The 23,514-nt window shown below is 33.9% G+C and overlaps 2 protein-coding genes across 2 annotated transcripts in view; one reads left to right on the plus strand and one right to left on the minus strand.

Moving 5' to 3' along the window:
• LOC106871642 (protein FAM166C A) overlaps positions 1–2,976 on the minus strand; it is a 14,564-nt gene extending 11,588 nt beyond the window's left edge. The window contains exon 1 of the mRNA XM_014918215.2: positions 2,631–2,976. Within this exon, the coding sequence (XP_014773701.1) occupies positions 2,631–2,701 (71 nt within the window). The 5' untranslated portion in view covers positions 2,702–2,976. The remainder of the gene's footprint in view (positions 1–2,630) is intronic.
• A 4-nt stretch (positions 2,977–2,980) lies between these two features.
• The window catches only part of LOC106873095 (protein O-linked-mannose beta-1,2-N-acetylglucosaminyltransferase 1), a 154,814-nt gene continuing 134,280 nt past the window's right edge, over positions 2,981–23,514 (plus strand). Inside the window, exon 1 of the mRNA XM_052974899.1 lies at positions 2,981–3,134. The gene's annotated coding sequence lies outside the window, so the exon portion shown is untranslated. The remainder of the gene's footprint in view (positions 3,135–23,514) is intronic.

Raw genomic sequence — 23,514 nt, forward strand, 5'->3', positions numbered from 1 at the left:
TATATATGTATGTATGTGTATATGTTTGTGTGTGTGTGTTTGTCCCCCCAACATCGCTTGACAACCGATGGTGGTGTGTTTACGTCCCCGTAACTTAGCAGTTCGGCAAAAAGAGACCGATAGAATAAGTACTAGGCTTACAAAGAATAAGTGCTGGAGTCGATTTGCTCATCTAAAGGCGGTGCCCCAGCATAGCCGCAGTCAAATGATTGAAACAAGTAAAAGAGTAAAGGAGTGAATAGTTATAACATATAATGTTGTCTGGCCCTTTTCAATCTTCACAGCCCCTACACTAAGGACACCCGTGATGCCAGTGACACCTGCAAAGTATGTGTGGTGGTGGTGGGGAGTAGAATAAAATTAAGATGGTTTTAAAATTTCAAGCTTGTCTAACTCCATAGCAAAGAAAGAATTATATGAAGATGGACTCTCTTCCATCTTCTCATTAATAAAGATGGTAGCCAAATGCAAAAAGGTTTTCCTAATATTTTGCAGTCTGATATTTCAGGTTAAAAACCATTTGTGTGGATGACTTGAGAATTGGCAGTCAAATTAGACATGATAATAATGATGATGGCGGCGGCGACGGTGGTGGTGGTGGTGATGATGATGATGATGATGATGATGATCCTTTCTACTATAGGCACAAGGCCTGAAATTTTGGGGGACAAGTTGAATACATCAACCCCAGTGTTTCACTGGTACTTCTTTTATCGACCCAGAAAGAATGAAAGCCAATGTCAACCTTGGTGGAATCTGAACTCAGACTAAGCATTTTGTTTGGCATGCTAACGATTCTGCCAGCTTGCCACCTTATTAATAATAATAATAATTAATAATAATAATAATAATAATAATAACAATAATAATAATAATAACAACAACAATAATAATCCTTTCTACTATAGGCACAAGGCCTGTAATTTGAGTGGGGAGGGCTAGTCGATTACATTGACCCCAGTGCTCAGCTGGTTCTTATTTTATCGATCCCAGAAGTATGAATGGTAAAGTCAACCTCGGTGGAATTTGAACTCAGAATGTAAAGATGGATGAAATGACACTCAGTATTTTGCCTGGCATGCTAACGATTCTGCCAACTCACCACCTTAATAGTAATAATAATAATAATAATAATAATAATAATAATAAACAACCTTTATTCAGGGACCTTTTAAGCGGAATGAGCTACTTGACCTGAAGAAAATTCTAACTGGGCCCCACCTGCAAGGTCATGCACTGTTTATCTTGATATGAGATCACCATGTTGCACACATATGGTTGTGATGCATGTGCCTGGTGTACCCTTATCAGATGGGTAGTCATGATGGGTATGCTGGGTTTCGTATATTTTATCCCAGTGTCACTTTGATCGCATCCACTGCTCTCTCACTCAATAATAATAATAATGATTATGATAATAATAATAATGAGCAAATATAAAGATCTTGAAATAGAAATTAGCAAAATGTGGAATCTGAAGACAAAAACAATACCTATTGTCATAGGTGCCCTGGGAATGACAGCGAAACGGGCTGATTACTACCTAGCTCAGATACCAGGAAACCCCAAAATGGCTGAAGTTCAAAAGATAGTGCTCATGGGAACTGCCCATATCCTACGTAAAATACTGTCTACGTGATCTCAAATTTTAAAACAAACACATAATTTTCTTATGGTTTCTTAAACATTCTCTAGAACAACATTATGTACAAATCCAAATATATGGTACCCTAGGCATAACACCTACATGAACTTCTAACTTGTTGTCTCTTGAGGTCTCTGGGTGAGACTTGGATCCAACTTGTACAAATGCAAAACAAAAGTCAAACATAAAATGATAATAATAATAATAATAATCCTTTCTACTAAAGGTACAAGACCTGAAATTTGCAAGAAGGGGGGGCTAGTTGGTTACATTGACCCAGTGTTTCACTTAGTCTATTGACCCTGAAAGGATGAAAGGCAAAGTCGACCTCAACGGAATTTGAGCTCAGAAGATAGCGACAGGTGAAATACGGCTAAGCATTTCGCCTGGTAGGCTAAGGATTCTGCCAGCTTGTCACCTTAATAATAATAATAATAATAATAATAATAATAATAATAATAATAATAATAGTCCTTTCTACTATAGGCACAAGGCCTGAAATTTTAGGGGAGGGGGCTAGTCGATTACATTGTTCCTAGTACTCAACTGGTACTTATTTTATCAACCCCAAAATGATGAAAGGCAAAGTCAACCTAGACGGAATTTGAATTTGAATAATAACCACCATTGTCGCTGTTGTTATAGTTATCTTCATCATTTACTTAAACAGTTTTTACTCAGTCGTCTGCTAGCGATGTTCCACCCTTTACCCAGCCCTCAATTTTGAAGACTAACTAAAGTAAACTTAATCCATTCTACATCATAATGATTAGTAATAGACTTAACTCTGTTGATTTTCTGAAACACAATAATAGACCGAAATCTGGTCTTTGACGGACACTAGCACAATAATTTGTGATGTATTTGTGGTACCAGGAATGGTCAAGAATATATCTTGATAATAATGATAAAGAGGTTGTTAGTGAAATCAATTGCTAATTTAATCACTTATTGATTAAAAACAGTAAAATGTCTTTCGATTTACCCTGGCATAAAGTGCGGTGCCACATAGTCTGTCTTGGTAGTCGTTATTAGAGTTCCAGCAGCTCTTGACATTTCAATGGCATCAAGCGAAACCGACTAAAAATACGTTAATCGTTAGAGAGATCCAAGCCAACCGCTGTCCTTGGGAAAAATTTTCTTGCCAGGATGAACATAAATCGAAAGGTGAAATGAGTTCTAGTTTTCAATCGAAAACTGATTTTAGTTGTGTTTGTTATTTTTTGTTATTGTTGTTATTCATAATAGGATTGTTTACATGAAACTAAGCAAATCTGGTTACTATTGGTTACTAGACTCACATCGACAGTTTCCGATTTTACCGGAATCAACGCTTCCTACCTCTCTATTGAGGAGAGCAAATATGGCTGCATAGAGCTGTCGAATCCAACTGTGTTGGCAGCGTTTATGTTATTGTTGTTGTTGTCGTCGTCGCTGCAACTGATTTAACTATTTCACATTTTCCCTTTCGGTTTTACTATCTTAATCGGTGAGTTGACGTTGTACACTTTCATTTTGTAATATTGTTATCATTTACGTATTTATCATTTACTATATATATATATATATATATATATATATATATATTTACTATATATATATGTATATATATGTATGTATATCATCCGCGACATTAAGATGGCTGGTGCTCTTTCCTTAATTCCAAACTGACCATCGTAGCGTATACATTAGTTTGATAACGTCTTATATTTAATCACTATGAAAAAAGTTTGTGGAAATCGCGAAGCCTACACTAATATCAATGGTAATGAGGTATATTTATTACGAGTACTAACCATATGAGAGATTTCTCCTCATCACAGATTGTTCTGTTTATCGGAACGGATAATATGTTTCCTTTTGGGAACCTATTTTTTTTCGAGACAACTGAATAGAATGTCAGGTTATCATCATTCTAAAAGCTGTATGTTGTAATGAACATACTGAAGCATTATCACCGGTGCTGTTTCTGCTGATGTTGAACTTGTGTGTTTATTGCCACTAGCTTTGAATGAACATTATGAACTTGTTCCGCGATAGAACTGTCTCCCTGCCTTCATTTTGTGGATAGTTCTTCGGCTTTCATTGACACAATTAAAAGTTTATTCTCTTATATGTGTTCGACCTCTCTTTGTTATATACATATATATATATGTGTATATATATATATTTATATATATAACGCACATGCACGCACGTACATATGAATGGGATATATATATATATATAGGATTTACTCTCTCTCTCTCTCTCTCTCTCTATATATATATATATATATGTAAGAATCTGGCAGGGTGTGTATGTGTGTGTGTATCATATACTGGGCCTTAGTGTTTGTACAGTTTTCATTTTCCTAAATGATTCATTATTATTCTTGTCTCTGAGCTATGTCGATCCTTTCTGGTCATGGTCATTTCGCTCAAAATACAGTGACAAAAGAAATCAAAATTAACAAAATAAGTCAGTATTTTGTTCATTTAACACATTATAAATATACTCGAACCTTATGTTTTACTATCTGTCTTCAGAATTCAGTAATATTCTTTTAAATTAGAATTTACGACTAAGTTTTCAAAATGTGTTGTTATACAGTGAATATACTGTCGTTCCGTTCTTGCTAACAAGTAGCACCCCTTTCGTGTAAAGAGTTCCACCCAACATTTAATGTTTGATTTGAAATCAATGTAGAAGCATTTAAGTTCAAAATTACTGTCATCATTTTGGCATGTTTCTGTTGTCTTATTCTCTAGTAATATTGTCTTAGTGTATCTTTTCTTTTTGATAGTGTCGAGGGTGGAGGCCTAGATTCAGTTTAGAAAGAAAGGGATGATTTTAATATTTTGGAATTTTAAAAATTATTTTACATTTTACCTCCTAAGTAAAAAAAAAATTGCTCATTAACTGATAACATAAAATTGGGTGTCATCCTCCCAGCTTGTTGCATATTTTAAAAATATGTAATTTTGTTTGGATTTTTCTCTTCTTTTACACTATCTTTGTTCATATCATTTCCACGTTTCCATACTATTATGAATATAATTGAAATATTTTGTCGTTTTCCCTTCTTTACATACCCACCACTCTCTTATTTTAAACTTTTTCTTTTATTCAGCTATATATTTGTATGGGTCTAAATGTTTCTAGAACTGATGATTTAAGGGTGAAATGCCCTTTCGAGCAACAATCATTTTAACTTAAGGGAGACTGGCGCATATTTTTTCCATGTGTGATTAATTGCCTTGCAAATTTGTGGCTAACACCCACAGCCAATTCTATTTTGTTACATTTACATTTTAGTTCATCACACTGCTCTTATTTTCACTTGATCTCTTCATATATTCATTCATATTGTTGAACTCTTCTTGATCATCTGATCTTTCTGGCTCTCAATTTTCTTCCCTCAAGAGATCAGAAACATGCTTATTTCCATGATTTTCAATAAGTTACCATGAAAGTATTTCATATTTAACTTTTGTTATATGATTAGTTGTGTTTATTACATCATTACCAATTCTATTCTGTGTCGAAATTCAATTTATGTTTGGACATATATACATACGCACATACATACATACATACATACATATGTGTGTGTGTGTATTTCTGTGTGTATGTGTCACTTATAAGGATATTTGTGTATTTTCAGATTGTCTGAGCATTTGTTCCAGTTTTTTTTTTCTTTAGATTTAGGCCCTCCAATTACTGAAAGTTAAAAGGATCCCCTGCATTTTTACTAGTTTTCCATATAACTGACCATGTTATGTATCTTTTGACAAGTGATGCTACAGTTATAAACTTATTTCAAGAATAAACTTTGAAATTTTTTTATTTAACATCTGTATATTTGGATTCCAAAACATGTTAATAGTGAGGAGTCTAATAGTCTAAGGGCCATTCTAGAGAATTTCAATATTTTCCATCAGAGTAGTCTGAAATAAAATTGTTGTTTAGTGGTGATGCTCTCAGTTCATAAAATGGTTAGTATTTCCCATAGATATCTCTGGTAGAAGACTAAATTTATGTACTGTTTTAATTGTGCATGGCTGTATTGTAAAGAACTTTGCTTTCTAACCACACAATTTCAATCCCACTGTGTGGAACTTGGGTAAATGTCTTTTACTATAGCTCTGGACTGACCAAAACCATGTGAATGATTTTGGTGGACAGAAACTTAAAGAAGTCAGATATATATATATATATATATATATATATATATATATATATGTATATACATACATGTGTGTGTTTGTGTCGCCTTGTCTTGACTAGGTGTCCTTTATTTCCAATCTTCCATGAATGTATGTCTGAACATGCAAAATTTTACTTTGCTTGGAAACAAGTGAGGGTTGGCAACAAAGAAGAGCATTTGACTGTAGAAAATCAGCCTCAACAAATTCTATCTGACAAATGCAAGCATGGAAAAGTGGACATTAAAAATACTGACAAGGATGGTATTTCAATTTTCTCTAGTCAAGCTGAATGGTTACTTGAGATATATGAAAATATGTATGAACAAGCATAGAAGTGTGAAATAGTCTCACATTTTTATCCTCTTTCATATATGTACTCTTTATATTTACACTGGAGAAGTGAAATAGTCGGGCTGTTTGTTCATACACCATGTATTTAAATCTGCTACAGGCATTTTGTTGTGTTTCTTGATATAGTATTTTATTCTACATTTCCTTAGCTAACTTAGTTACTGAGAATACATATTTAATTATCTAGACATGTTACTTGTAACAAACCAGTTATCCTTTTGAAGGGGAAAACATAGTTCTTATTTCCTTCAGCCTATAGAACTACAGCAAAACACTCATCCTTAGAAGATGCTTTACATATATGTTTTTTTTTTTCTCATTGTATCTCTTTTTCTCATTTTCAAATGCAATCAGGCATTGACTTTTCAGTCTTGGGTTAATTAACAATAATTTTGATTCAGATTTAAGTTAACTAACAATACTTTCAATTTAATTTCCTGGAAATATTTTGGTATGTAGAATATATTAGGTTCATGCAATCTAAATCATGATCTTTAAGATAATCTCCCAAATATTCTGTAGTACAAGATAAATTTCTCCAAGAATTCTCTAAATAGCAGCTGATCCTCTAAAAACTTATTTTTCTCCAAATTTCTAAAGACGAACTTCTGTTAAGATTATAATTTTTCAAACTATTATCTTCAACTTTAACCATTTAGCATTTAAACTGGCCATGTCAAGCCCAAATATTCTATCTGTTTCTTTTCTTTTTTGTTAAAACTGGTCAGATCCAGCCTTTCCCACCTATCCAACAATTTCATTCTAAAAATAATCACATCATCAAAATCTCAAAGAAATGAGATAATGCATGATAAATTCAAAAGAATGACAATAAATAAGCATTACATTTTACAGAATAACCTGAGTACTAAAAGGTTAAAGGTGAAACATTTTATCACAAGGTCAGTAGTCTGAAGAATTATAATCTCATTAATATTTCAGATAGCCATTATCTTTGACATCTTTTCTACACCAGCTGCTTCATGATGTCCCAAAATTTTTTTTTCTGTTTTAACACTTCACAATCTGCTACAAGGAGTTACATATAAAAACAAAATTTGATTCAAATGAGTTTCTTATTCATATTAGATCTTGATTTCTTATGTCTGTTTAGTTGTAACTTTTTAGAGGCAAGTTATTTAATAATGGGAATATTTTGGTCTGGATGCTGGTGCCATGTAAAAAGCACTGGTGCTGGTGTCATGTAAAAAGCACTGGTGCCATGTAAAAAGCACTTGGTACCATGTAAAAATGATGATGTTGATGGTCATACTACTGTACCTATTTTGAAAGTTCTGTATTTTAGTATATGGGTACAAAAAAAGTGTTGCTTTTTAGATCTAATGATTAAAATTTTTTGATATTACAGAATCCTCACAAGGTATTACTAGTTCTTAGTGTACCCTTTGTAAAATAACTTACCATGCAGTTTAAAATACTTTTTAAATAAACCTAGTATATATGTATGTGTGTGGTGTTGATTACTCACTTTCTTATGTGTGTGTGTTTTAAGAAGGGCATCCAGACAAATGAAAGTAAGTAGCACTTAACACACTTGGTAGGAGTTACACGCATTATTTAGTAACAGTTTGATTTGGTTTCATGCAACTTAATGTTTCATAGATTCATCAAACAAACCTAGCTCCTCAAGCTCATATTATATATTGGTACCTGTGCTGGTGGCACATAAAAAGCACCTCTTGAGCATTGAGCCTAACAGAGGCAAAGTGGTTGATGTCAGTGGAACATGAAAAGCTCCTTTCGAGTGATGGGCCTCACAGAGGCAATAACTGAGACCTTTGGCATTGTCATGCTTGAGAAGACCCAAGTAAAATCACAGTTATGGCAGATACCAGTGTCACGTAAATGGCACCTGTGCTGTTGGCATGTAAAAGCACCCATTACACTCTCAGAGTGGTTGACATTAGGAAGGGCATCCAGCCATAGAAACCATGCCAGCATGGACAACAGATGCTAAATGATGATAATGATACATTTTTCTCTCTTTTTGTTTTTTACTTGTTTCAGTCATTTGACTGCAGCCATGAAGGGGTTTTAGTCAAACAAAAAGTCTGGTACTTATTCTATCAGTCTCTTTTGCTGAACCGCTAAATTATGGGGACATAAGCACACCAATGCCAGTTGTCAAGCGGTAGTGACGGGACAAACAAAGACACACACACACACACACACACACACACACACACAGATGTAATATATATATATACACACACACACACACAATGAGTTTCTTTCAGTTTCCATCTACCAAATCTACTCACAAGGCTTTGGTCAGCCTGTGGCTATAGTAGGAGTGGGACTGAACCTGGAACCTTGTGGTTGGGAAACAAGCTTCTTACCATACAGCCATATATATATATATATATATATATATATATATATATATATATATATATATATATATATATATATATTGTTTCTAATGTATTTTAGCATTGCTGAAGTATTCTTATATTAAGTCAATATCTTGAAAAGTTATTTAAAATTAACACTATCTATTGGGCTACTCATGCACTATAAATATAGTATTTTGCATTTCTGAAAATGTTTCTTTCCCTTGGTGTATAAGTAACATTTTTATTTTATTTCATAAACTCTTAGATACAATTTTTGAACTCAACTTCAAATTATCTAATCTATTCTTAATAAAATCAGTAAAAATCCTCTCTACATTGCTCAGAATGTTTTTTTTCTTTTTATTTTGCTTTTTTGATTCTCAAAAAGCAAGACAATCATTTATTGTAGTTTGCTTTGGTAATAATGTCCTGCAGTCGGTAAATTGAGGTGATTTGATTATAGAGTTCTCTAAACTAGTTTAGAGACTTAGACATTTTGGCCTTTAGTTATATTTATATCAACTCAGCTGTTTATCATTTTAGGTCTGTATCCAAGTATTTGTAGTACGTTTCAGAGATTTGTTTTTTAAATAGATCATATTAAACAGTAAGTTTGCGAGACCTTTATAAGCATTCCTTTAGCTACCTCAGTGTAACAAACCTAAAGTCACTCGGCAATGTTAACAACAGTTACACCTTACTGTTTTAAAATAGATTAGAACACATTGGACAGTGTAGTCTGAGATAAGCAAACCTACAAAAATACAGGTTGGTCATAGCTGGAATGCATTTGATTATAGATCTGTTCATTCAGGGCTGACTGGGGACTGAGCAACAATGAGCATGATTTACTCTCATTCTTTTTATCTCTCCAGCTCATATTAAATATTGTTTAAATTTCACTCTAGTACTTCCAGCTCAAACACACTTCCCTAATTATTGGGTCATCCCGTAAATAATGCGGTTTTTTTCAATTACATGAACTAAAAGTCAGAGGCAACAGGATAAACTACCTGCATCAACTTGCTATAAAAGCAGGTAGTAATTTACCTTGTCCTCATACTTAGTACAAGTTTTGAAGAGTGCAGTTCGATTTTAACAGTTATTTTTTCAAAGCTATAATGGAAGTGACAAAAGAGCATATTTGGCTTTATTATTTCAGTAAAGGCAACAACGCAACAGAAAGTGCAAGGAATATTAATGCAATATATAGGGAGCGGATAATAAGTGTAAGCCAGTGTCAGTTCCAGAATTTCTGAGCTGGAAACTACAGCCTAGAAAATGAGCCTCATCCTGGAAGATCTGTAGAGCTTGATGAGGACATCCTGCAAACCCTAATGGAACAAAATCCCATCATAACTGTTGAAGAACTGGAAGAGAAGCTTGGGTTTGGTCAACCATTCATTGACACCTGTGTGTCGTTAGAAAAGTCAGCAAATTGGGTTAATGGGTTCCTCACAAACTTTTCAAGTCTAATTGCGTGCAGAGTGAAAGTGTGTTCTTTGCTATCATGGACTAAATAGTGAGTGGTGATGAGAAATGGGTTCTCCATAAAAATGTCTAGCACTGAAGACAGTGGGTAGGGAAAGGCGAAACACTGGCACCCCAGGCTAAAGAAGGTCTTCACCCACATAGGGTGTTGCTATCTGTTTGGTGGGATATGAAAGGTTAATCCACTTTGAACTTTTAAACCCAAACCAAACGATAACAAAGGAGATCTACTGCGAGCAGCTGGAGTGGCTTAAGTCAGCACTAGAAGAAAAATGGCTGTCTTTGGTTTCAAGACAAAAAGTGTTCTTCCATTAGGATAATGCTTGGCCACATACAGCGAGGATGACATTCCAAAGGCTGGAGCAGTTTCAGTGGGAAACGATGCCCCACCCACAATATTCGCCAGACATTGCCCCATCTGATTATCATTTATTCCACAGTCTTCAAAATCATTTGGACAGAAAAAATATGAATTCTGTAGACAAGGTCAGAACAGTACGGGAGGAGTATTTTTCGTCACAAACAAGTGAATTTTGGAAGAGGAGCCTTGCAAGTCTACTAGATAGATGAAAGAGCATTGTAGAAAATGAAGGAGAGTATATTTTAGATTAAAAAAGAATTTTGTTTATTTTAATTTTGAAAAATAAAAGAAGTATAAAAAAACCCCACATTCTTCCAGTTTTAGGAATATAGTTTAATTGTTTTATTCTGTAGGTATAAGACTATTTTATTTGCAGGGTATGTATTACTGTAGTGATCACTATAGCATAGCAAGCTAATACTATAACCTTGGTCTAATTCTTGAACAAGTTATTTAACTCACTTCATTAGTACCCTTGGAATAGACCTGAATGTCACAAGTGTCATTTCCTCATCCCGGAAGTCGATAAGGCTGATCGTCCTTTGTGGATATCTCTAATTATGAAAAGTCACTTGATTCTATTCTGGAATAACTAATGCTTAACCATCTTCTATTGATGCTTTTTTCTTTTCCATTCCTGTTTCTGAAAATGAACAAGTAAGATGACTTCTGTAAGATTTGAATTAAAACCTATGAGATATTGTGTGCATCTTGTCTGGTTTTCTATTATGTGTACCAAATTAGTCAGCTATTTGAGAAACCAAGCACTAATTTATATATCTTATCTGTGTCAAGAAGGTCTCCATTGGTTATGATGTTATCTTCTTTACTTTAATACAACTGTTTGTTATCTCTTCTTTTTTTTTCTAATGGCACTCTATCTTAATGCTAAGATTGTCAGATTCTAAGATTAACCCTTTTAATACTAATCTGCCTAAGACTGCCCTTGGTTCTGTGATAGAAACTTCCTGATTTAACCCTTTAGCATTCAGATTACTCTGTCAAATGTAATACATATTTATTTTCATTGTTTTTGAATTAATTATGCATTATCTTGTAGTTTAGAAATTTCAATGATAAGAATGTTTAGTTTTAGAATGACATTATGGGGTTAGTGTGAGAAACTGGCCAGTTTCAACTTAAGACAAGTGAAATATTTTGGTTAACTAAAACCAGTTTGAATGCTAAAGGGTTAAAGTGGTCCTAATTAAATTTTCTATCAAAATTTCATGTTAATTTATGTTCCAAATATCAGGTGAATAGTCCTTTCTACTCTAGGTACAAGACCTGAACTTTTGCAGGGCGGGGACTCATTGATTACATCGACCCCAGTGCACAGCAGGTGCATATTTTATCAACCCCCAAAACAATGAAAGGCAAAGTTAATCTTAGTGGTGTTTGAACTCAGAACATAAAGAACTAGAAAAAATGCTGCAAAGTATTTTGTCCAGCATGTTAATGATTCTGCTAGCTCATTGCTGCATTATTAACTTACCACCAGGATAATAATGCAAAGCTAGTTTACTAAATTCTTCTTTATTTTCAAAATTTATTGACAATGAAGGCACTGTATTTCAACTGAGATATGGTAACAAACGGCACCAGATAGACCAGATAACTTATCCTTTTATAGTTTGTCATCAAACTGCAACTATGTTGGGGTACCAACTTGAATGGTTTAGTTAAACAAATTGCTCCTAATATTTATTTATTTTTTATAAGTCTGGTACTTTATGTCTCTTTTGTTGAACCTCTAATTTACTTAAACAAGGAGATGTAAACAAACCAACACTTGGTGTGAAGGGGGAATGGGGTATAAAAAGACACACACACATATATATTCATATATGACCTAGTGGTTAGGGTGTTGTGCTCATGATCGCAAGATTATGGTCTCAGTTCCTAGACCGGGTGGTGTGTTCTTGAGCAAAACATTTCATCTCATGTTGCTCTGCAATCACTTTGACATCTGACATGTGGTACACTATGCACCTGTTGAAGTAGCATCGATTTGATAGAGGGAGTGAGCTAATGTATAGCACATACACTTGATCACTATAGACAAATCATTTGTGCAGATTGTTCAGCAAAAGCTGAACACACACATCTTCAATGAGAGACTTCATCGTGTATATATATATATATATATATATATATATATATATACGATGAAGTCTCTCATTGAAGATGCGTATATGACTACTAAACTCCATTTGCGAAGACCTGTTGAGGCAAGTGAAATCGAAACCGAACTAAATTCAACGACTGGCACCCATGCCGACGTCGTCTCCTTCATTGGACACGAAACTCGGCTTGCGAAGACCTGTTGGGGCAAGCGAAAGCGAAATCGTGATGGCACCTGTGCCCAGCGTCGCCTTCCTGGCACTTGTGCCGGTGGTACGTGTAAAGACATTCGAGCGAGATCGTTGTCAGTGCCGCTGGACTGGCTCCTGTGCAGGTGGCATGTAAAATACACCATTTTGAGCGTGGCCATTGCCAGTACCGCCTGACTGGCCTTCGTGCCGGTGGCACGTAAAAGCACCCACTACACTCTCGGAGCGGTTGGCGTTAGGAAGGGCATTCGGCTGTAGAAACTCTGCCAAATCAGATTGGAGCCTGGTATAGCCATCTGGTTTCACCAGTCCTCAGTCAAATCGTCCAACCCATGCTAGCATAGAAGGTGGACGTTAAACAATGATGATGATGATGATGATGACTAGAGTCTGACACAGCTTTCCAGCTCTGATCAAACCGTCCAACCCATGGATGACGGATGTTAAATGATGATATATATATATATATGTATATGTTCTCTTTTATTATTTTACTTGTTTCAGTCATTTGACTGTGGCCATGCTGGAGCACTGCCTTAAAGGGTTGTAGTCAAAGAAATCAACCTGAGGACTTATTCTTTGTAAGCCTAGTACTTATTCTATCAGTCTCTTTTGCTAAACTGCTAAGTTATGGGGACAAACACACACACACACATACATGGAACCATGTGATTGGGAAGTAAGCTTCTTACCACACACCCATAACATACACACTCACACATATGACAGCATTCTACACAGTTTTTAGCTACCAGATTCACTCATAAGGCATTGGTTGGCCTTGAGACACTTGCCCAAAGTGCCATGCAATGAGACTGAACTCAAAGCCACAGGATTGCAAAGCAAGCTTCTTACACAATCATGCCTATTTTAGAATAATTTTCATTTTAGTACTGCTATGCCTATTTGTTTTTGTATGTGTTTATCTGACCCTTTTATTTTGTTGATTTAAAAATACAAAAATAAGAAGTATATTTCACAATATTTTACTGGTACTAATCACTTAGCAGTAAAACTGTTGACAGCTGTAATTTACAATGGCTCATATCCAAATAGCACTAAAGAAAGGAAAAACATTTTTGTTATTTACTTTACTATTCTCAACTGAAGGCAATTATCACAGCGGTTGTTAATTAAGTTTACACATATTACTACTAAACTGACTTGTTTAAGGTATACATACATTCAGTATTTCTTCTATTGAGAGAACTATTTGCTGTCTTATGCCATTTGTCTATGGAACGTCTGGAATGTTAGTGTAGCAGAAGTAAGCAAATGCTCTATTAGCGTTAAAGAATTAGCTTCAATAATATCTTACAGCTGAAACTCTAACTTTGCTAATTTGTCCATTGCTACATTAAAGAAACTGCAGCTATATATATATATATATATATATATATGCTCTATCTAAAAATATCTTAAAGTTTGCTTTTTAACTGACAATGAAAATCTCTTTGTGTTTGATTTATTATATAATAGGTGTTATTTTATCTTATTGTTTGGATCTGTTTTGAAAGTATTTGCTCGTTGGTGAAAAATCAAGCTTTTGCAAATATTGGCAATGTTTTCCTCATGTAAGATAACATCTGTTGGATACACTATGAATGATTGATAAGATAAACAGAAGCTTGTTTATTAATGTTTGTTGGTATAGCAATAGAATGTAACTTAGAAATTCATTGGTAAAGTTTTGGGATTTTCTCTTGTGAAGAATTTTATTGAAACAGAAGAATTTTGATTCCTATTCAATTAATGCTCTAAGTCTTTGTGATAAATTACTAAAAATCTTTCTTTTAGCTTTTAATGCATTTCAATTAGAGAAAGAAAACTTAAATTTTCAATTTGTAATACTAGATTGCTTCAGCTTTGAATGAATTTCTTTTTTGTGCAGTCGTATAATAGTAGACTGATATAATGATGCATTCAACTAATTCATTTAATGGTAATAGAGATTCATTCTATTTAGTTGTTTTAAAATTGTTGCAGGATTTGCATTGTAAACAATGCTGCTTTCTTCTTTGTTATTGTTTTGCTATCAGTTTTTCAACAATCGCATAGGTTGAACAGATCTGCAATGCAGCATGGGTTTGATGGATCTACCCTACCATGCATTTCCTCTGTGTAGCTTTGTGTACTTAGACCTTATCTTACTACTTTCTCTCATATCTTCTTTGCTCTAACTCTCACATGAATACTCTCATGCATCAGCGAGGTTTCTTTTTCTGTATCTTTGTTGAGTTACTAGTTACCATGTACTTCCTCTGTTTTTTTTTTCCACCTCTTCTTTGAATACACATTCACCATACAACATGATTCTTATTTCCATTATAAATAAAATTTGATATTTCTTATCCCTTATGTCTATCACTGCATGACTACTATCATACACATGTGGCTTGTTAGATTAATCATATACTCAAATTTCTATGCATATGTGTTTTCACTGGCTCATAATAACCAGAAGTAGAACTCATCTGGTTAGGACATAAAGATATCTAATACTGCTAACCATCAAACCATAAATAAATTTTCATTAAATTCTCATATTTCCCTTGAATTTCCCTTATAGTTTCAGTCTTCAGTGTAGTTTATGTTCACTGGGGGAAAAGTATAACTTCTTTGAAGAAATTAGTAAGTTTTATTCATTTCAAATAATTACACAATCTCTCTTACACTCCATATTTTAGATAATTTCCTATTTCTAATGCTTTTCAAGTTCTCAAAATTCTGTTTAAGTGAGTTATCTAATATTACCAATCCAAATTTCATGGATTATCATTTCCAGACAAGAGGTGCTATGCTTATTCATGGCAAGATTTAATGGATATAAACTCTCTCAGGTATATTTAACCCTTTCTTATTTTTCTTTTATCATCAACAGTCTTTGTGTTTTATTATTCAAAGCACTGTTGTCCTATTCACCTCCTCTTAAGCTGTGCTAGATTTTGTGAAAGCTTCTTCTACATTATTCTCAATTTTAAATTACAAGTAAAGAAACTAAATACTTAATTTACCTTTTTAAGCCCACTTATTGTTAATTATTCTTCTTAGCAATTTCCTCTTAACTAATTATGTAATTTGATCCCTTAAGGCTTTGTTTCAAGAAATGACAAGTTAATTTCCAGAAATCAAGACCCTGTCGAAATATTGTTTTACAGATTACAAACCCACCAAAAACTGCCCCTGGTTCTCTGATAGAAACTTCTTATTTTAAAAAGATGTAAATTAAAACCTACCAAAATTTCTAGCTGGTATATGTTCCAAATACCAGTTGAACACTGACAAAGTAATCTATCTAAATTCTTCATAATTTTCAATATTAAAATAAACATAGTGTATTTCAACAGAAATATGGCAGCAAAAGGCTTAAGTTCTGTGTTGACTAAATCTTGTAGTGATTTGAGAAATCTGTTCTTATCTTCAAAAGTTCCTTTTCTTCTAGGTACATCCAGAAAACATAAAAGTATATATGGTTAACAAAATAAAAAAATGTGAGAATGCCATAAGAGTATTTACAGATCCTTATTTTACTATTTTCTGTAACATGTCTATCTCTACACGCATAAATAATATGCCAATGTTCTTATAGAAATGGTTGTATATTATTCCAGCTGTACCATTTACAAATGGGATATAGATACATTTCTTAACTGTCATATTTTATTTCAACATTTAGGTCAAAATTATAATATGTGGATAGAAATATATATATAATAAAAAGAAATTATTATTAATCATAGTTTTTCCTAAAATAAGCACAAGGTTTGAAATTTTTGGTGACTATATCAATCCTAGTTCCTAAACTGGTCCTTTATTTTATAAACCTCAAAAAAAAAAAAAAATGAAAGGCAAGGTTGACCTCAGTGGGATTTGAACTTGGAACTCTTTATATTCTGAGTTTAACCTTTTAGCGGTTAAACTGGCCATATCTGTCTGTTTTATGTTCAAGGGTTAAATCATGTCAAGGTCAATTTTACCTTTCAACTCATTAAGAGACAATAAAATAAAGTACCTATCAGGTACTAGATTTGATAGTATCAGCTAACCCCTTCCCTTCAAAATTAGAAATTATTATTAAAAATGGTGGGCTGGTAGAACCATTATTAGCACACAGATAAAAATGCTTTACAGCATTTCTTTTTGCTCTTAATATTCTCAGTTCAAATCTTGCCAAAGTCAACTTTGTTTTCATAATGTTGGGATTGATAAAATAAAGTACCAGTCAAGAACTGGGATCAGTACAATAGACTAACTTCCTCTCCTTAAACTTGCTAGCCTTTTGCCAAAATTTAAAACAATTATTATTATTATTATTATTATTATTAAGATGGCAAGCTGGCAGAATCATTAGCATGCTGAGCGAAATGCTTAGCGATATTTCGTCTACTACTACGTTGTGAGTTCAAATTCTGCCAAGGTCGACTTTGCTTTTCATCTTTTTGGAGTCAATGAATTAAGTACCGGTTGAGTACTGGGGTCAGTATAATCGCCTCTCCCCCTCTCCACAAAATCCAGGCCTTGTGCCTATAGTAGAAAGGATTATTATTATTATTACCTCTGCCTGAGCGAAGGCAGAGGTATTGCTTACAGTCGTGTTTGTTTGTTTGTCCATGGACAAGATATCTCAAGAACTACTGGATGGATTTGAATGAAACTTGCAGGGATGCTTGGTCTGATGACTGGCACAGGACTTGTGCCTTGAAGAGGAACTTTCTAGGTGCAATCTCATGGTCATTCATGACTGAAGGGGGCCTTTATTCTTGTCAAAAATGATCATGTTTTTTTCTGCTTCCTTTCAGTAGTTTTTCATCTTTTTGCTTCACAACTAGCTCCATTTTACTATTGTGTTACATTTTTGTTTTCCTTAATTTTTCTCATTCTTCCTTCTTGAGCTTTGTTTCTGTTTGTTGCATTTTTTGTGTTTTGTATTACTTCTTTATTCCAAGTCACTTTGAGCATTGACTTCTTGTGAAAATCTTAGCCTTCTCTCTGCAGTTTAAAGCTGCATTCTTTCTCTGACTTTGTTTGACTTCCAGTTACTTACTCTTTTACTCTTTTCAGTCATTTGACTGCGGCCATGCTGAAGCACCGCCTTTAGTCGAGCAAATCGACCCCAGGACTTATTTTTTGGAAGCCTAGTACTTATTTTATCGGTCTATTTTGCCGAACCGCTAAGTTACAGGAACGTAAACACACCACCGTTGGTTGTCAAGCGATGTTGGAGGAACAAACATACACACACACATACATATATATATATACATATATACGACGGGCTTCTTTCAGTTTCCGTCTACCAAATCCACTCACAAGGCTTTGGTTGGCCCAAGGCTATAGCAGAAGACACTTGCCCAAGGTGCCACGCAGTGGGACTGAACCCGGAACCATGTGGTTGGTAAGCAAGCTACTTACCACACAGCCACTCCTGTGCCTTGTTTGGAAAGTTATTTCACTTTCTAATTCACTTACTCTCTCTCTCTCCCCTTCACTATTCTAGATGACTCACTTGTAGATTTCATTACATCTTTTCTTGTCTGTAGATGTATCTCTCTTTTGCCCTCTTAATGGAAACTTGCATGCACTTCTCCCCTTCATTTCCTAACCTATTCAGTTCACAAAAGACTCCCTCTATTTTATTATTCTAATTCTCCTTGTAGATCTTTATCTTCTTACTTTTGCTCTCTTCCTCTTTTGCCATTTTTTCTATCCATTCCTGTATTTCACTCTCTACTCTCTACTAGTGGCTGACTGCTGGCTATTTTCTAACACCCCTCCCACCCGCGCTTATCAATCTGCCACTTGTTTATCTATTTTCATCTTCCTCTTTTTATGATACTTTCTCTTCTGTCACCTCTGTCACCACAGCCATTGCTTTCTACTTCCACATTCCTCTGTCATGACAGAGAGAAAGAGACCAGCCAACATATCATGACTAATGCTCAAATTATCATTGAGTCCTTATCCATTTCAAGAAAATCCTTGTATTCTGACAGTTTTTACAAGTTTTGATCTCGGATTGTTGGCCTTGTCAGTCTGGGAGATTTGTCTCTAATCATTGTTTTGTACTGTGTTTGGTACATGCTTTAACCATTTCATAGTTGTTACAGTTAGGTGTTGTGTATATAACTCAATGAACATAATCACTTGATCATGCCTATGGATATATGTGCAAAGACCAGGCAACCATAAATGGTATAATAAATTATTTCTTTTAGTCTCTTCTTTCATTATTTTTGTTCTGAAAGTTTTTGTTTTTTTTGTTTTTTTCTGATGTCTATGCTTTGTTCTTGTGCAGCTAAAATTAGAACTTTCTGTTTCTGATTTTAATCCAGAGCCTTTGAACTGTTATTGGTTTTCACTCTTGTCTCCTCTCTCTTGAGCCTTAAATTGTATATTTCATGGAATGGTTTTTATCTTTTTGTATATTTTGAAATTTCTTGATTTTTTTTTTTTACTTCAGGGTTGAGAAAAAAAAGTTAAGATTTGCATTCAGTTTATTGACTAGCCTTTTCCATTCAAATTCCACTGGGATTGACTTTACTGTTCATCCTTTCAAGGTCAATAAAATAAGTACCAAGATGTTTTGTGGTTATTCTTCTAGCCCTTATGTTTTGAATTCAAATTGCATAAAAGTCAACATTATCTTTCATCCTTTAGGTGTTGATAAAATAAAGCATAATTGTAGTTCTGAGGTTGATTATACCAACTTCCTTCCCCCAAATTGCTGGCTTTTTGACTAAGTCAGAAACAATTATCATTAAGGCAGTGAGCTGGCAGAGTATTGGGTAAAAACGCTTTGCAGTATTTCTTCTGGCACTTTGTTCCAGGTTCAAATACTGGCAAGGTCAGTTTTGTCTTTAATCCTTTTGGGGGTCAATGATATAAAGTACCAGTCAACTACTAGGGATGATGGTACCAATTACTCCCCCACCTCAAGATTTTTGGCTCTGTGCCTAAATTAGAAGCTGTTGTTATCAATATTTTATTTACTGCAATTGATAATATTACTAGATGGTTTTCCTTCTTGCAAAGCTTTTCTAAAGTTATAAATTTTTCAATGATTGTTAAATTAGTTACCAGATAATCATCTTGATAACTTACAGGTGTTCAGCAAATCTCTTGTATTAATATATTATTTATCTATTTTCCTACAGGATTAGTTTTAGATGTAAGTTTCTTGTTAGAAACTCAAGCCTTCCTCCCTGCCTAGAGGGTTTCCATTATCTATTTCAAACCACACTTACAAGAGAAGTTTTTTTCATGCTTTTTCTTGTAAAAAAAAAAACATTTTAAAGAAATCATTAAAAAAATCAACCAAATCTAATGTTAAGATAAAAATTTTTTAAAAATGATAATATAATTTAAATATAAACTTGTAGGTTGATTTTCAAATTTGAAGACATTTTTGTCTTTTCAAACTTAAAATATATTTCAGTTAATTTTCCATCTATTGTCTATTTGCTTGTGTTCATATAAATTTGAACAAATCTCTTCTCATAGCTGCGATTTGAAAGTCAACCAATATACAACTAAAGTTTGATATTTACTTGACGGAGTAAGTAGTGAACAAAAACAAAAAAGAAAACCTTATTCTTCATATTAGTATACAAGTCCATTATAAAGTTTTAAAATTTGTGAATATCAAATTGAGGCCTGAGCCATTTAACTATCTTATGCCCCTTTTAAAGTTTGGCATTTTTTCTTTATATATTTGCATAATATATGATCTTCATAGCTGAGTCATGGTGGTGCCAACAAATTGACATTTTTTTGTCTGCACTTTTGTGGATGTTAATCATAGAGACTCCACTACTTTAGTGAGAGAGGCTCTATGCAGTTGTTCAGTCTGTTAGAAATAGCAGCCAGATCTCCACAGATCATACCTAAGCTGTTTTTAAAAATAGATTTATCACAGACAAGTAATTTTTATTTGCCTGTCGTGGTACTTAAATGAGAATGAGATGTAAGGTGACAATGTTTTTGAGATTCCGGTTCAAATGACATGAGTGTTTTTGTTTCACTTTTGACACGTAATACTTAAATAGTGGAGGAGATATGGTGTTGCTGTGGGTTGGAAGTATGCAAGAAGTTAAAATTTTTTTTTGACTAAAACACAACCGGAATCCTAAGTAAGGCATGTGTATAATTTGAATGAAATTGGTTGTGTAGTTCTGGAGTTTTAGGGATTCACACAGACACACAGACATACATTCTCAATTTTATATATATATATAGATTATGTAGTCCTTTTTACACTACTTGAGATAGAAGACTGAATTGTCAAGGCTGCAATGCTTTTAATCATACATTTCATGGATCAGAATTGATTTGTGGCTGAACAAATAAAACAGCTGTAGTCTTTTGTTGACTTAGTCTGACAAATAGTAAGAAGATAATATGAAAGATAACAGTTCAGCATTGAGAACAATTTCTCAAAAATTGACAAATGTTTCATTATAGTATGTTGCATTGAAATCCTCTCCTGGACAAAGAGAAATAGTTTTAAGTACCATAATACAGAAAGAAACAAATCTCTGGTAATCTGATAATTTTTACATTTTTGTATTATTTTTTGTTGTGAAAAGTCTGCCAGATAATTTAATAATTCTGAAGTAACTCTCTTTCTTATTTATTCTGTATTTTATAACAACCTTCTGTGATAACGTAATCTATTCGCTTTTGTCATTTCATCAAAACTTAACCTCATTTGCAGATTTTACACCATCTGTTGTTTTTCCCTTAATTTTCTGTTTCGAGTACATGCTATGCATATCGATCAAAATATGTTTGAAAATAAAATTCAAATGCCATAGCCATTGTCTAGTATATCCTTGAACCAGTTATACCAGTCACATATTAGCTGGAAGATAGTTAAAACAAATGGCATGAGGAAGGAGAGTCATGCATAAAAAAAAAAAAAACCAACTGCACTGTATAGGTTGAACTGGTGAGTGGAAGTTACTGATTGTGTGTTAGTTAATGTGTGGTAACAGGCTGGTTTTAAGCCAATAAACAAGTCCCTTTGTGATTGCTCAATTTACTAGAAATAGTAGCTGTATCTTGTTGAAAATCATACTCTACAACATTAAATAAGATATAACCAGATATATCATCATCATTTAACATCCACCTTCCATGCTGGCGTGGGTTATACTGTTTGGGAAAAAAACGACAAGGCAGTCATGACTGGAATACTTTTGATTTGAAAGTCTGCCTCATCAGGGCTGACTTGTGGTTAAACAACTACATGGTTTTAATTTCTGATTAAATCTATTTTTTTCCTACTTAATTAGGAGAGAGACATAAACAACCACATGAATTAATAATTGTGGCTAGTGCAGTCTTGTTAATTGAGCCTTACATTAAATAAATATACAAGTGGCTGGATGTCTATAGACAACTTTATCCTTTATACTTTATGAACAAAGCTGCTTTCATTGTCATTTTATTTCCAACAAAGAAAATAACCTGGAAAGAGTGTCTCATCTTTTAACATTTGTTCCTAATATTTACAATGCTGTTAGATAATATCATCAAGCAAGCACCTTTGTAAAGAAAGTGTGTGTGTGAGTGTGTGTGTTTTCATATTATGTCAATAACGTGTGTCTGTGTATTATGTTCTTTATATGAATGAAGTGTGTTCTGTAGTACTTTACAAATCACAGATTCAGCATCATTCTATTATTATCACACTTTGAGTAAATTTTGAAAGATTTTAACACATGTTCCTCTGTCAGTGTTCGTCTTTACTTTGTAAATAATACTAAAATAGGTGGTGTGAAATTAAATCTACCATCGTTAACTTTATTATGGCTGGCTAGAATTGGAGATAGACTGAGTTAACATTGAATATTCGTTCACAACACAATCAGACATGCTACATTCACGGAGTTGTAGTTTGAAGCGATTTGCTATAACTAGAAATAGAAATAACAAGCAACATTGCTCTTCTGCTTAATTAAGAGTGTAGAACAAGGTAGTAAACTGTTGATGTATACCAATATCATCATCATCGTTTAACATCAATTTTCCATGTTGGCATGGGTTGAATGGTTTGACAGGATCCAGCAAGGTGCAAGTGTCAAATCCCAAGCTTTTGCATAGTTTCTACGGTTGGATACTCTTCCTAACACTGTTCTCTTTGGGGGATGAAAAGGAAAAGATAAAAGACCTCTTCAATGAGGAGGGTTAGTATTCGAGAAGGGGAGGGACAATGGTCCTAAGCCAAGTTTTGAGAGGCTTGAATGTGATGGAAGATCAAACCTAGGTATCTTCTAATGGAGATACAAGGCTAACCCACATGATATAAGGATGGGTGAGAATAGCTGGAAAGAAAACAGAAGTGGTAGGGGTATGTAGGAGCATCTCAAGATCCAGTGTCGCACATGGGGTGGAGATAGAAGGGAAAAGATGTGGGTAGATGTGTATATAAGATGTGTATATAGTGAATGATGATAAGAGAGATGAGTGGCTCAGGGGTCTATGGTAAGTGAGGTGTGATGGTAGATACGAGAGGACATTGTGAGTAATATATACACGCACATGTGTGTGTGTGTACAATATATATAAATGATATATATATATATATATATATATATATACTAGCAGTATAACCCGACCTTGTCCGGGTGTGACTTATTATGCCATCTACGATAAGTCTTGCTAGCTGAAAATCAACTAAAAAAGAAAGCCTTACAACGAAAAAACCCTTATGATGTAAATATGTTCATAATTCAAAAGATGATGAAATTAATAGGGAAAGTCTGAAGGATGTTTTGCGTAAAAT

Source organism: Octopus bimaculoides, chromosome 19 (assembly GCF_001194135.2).
Source record: "Octopus bimaculoides isolate UCB-OBI-ISO-001 chromosome 19, ASM119413v2, whole genome shotgun sequence".
Classification (NCBI taxonomy): domain Eukaryota; kingdom Metazoa; phylum Mollusca; class Cephalopoda; order Octopoda; family Octopodidae; genus Octopus; species Octopus bimaculoides.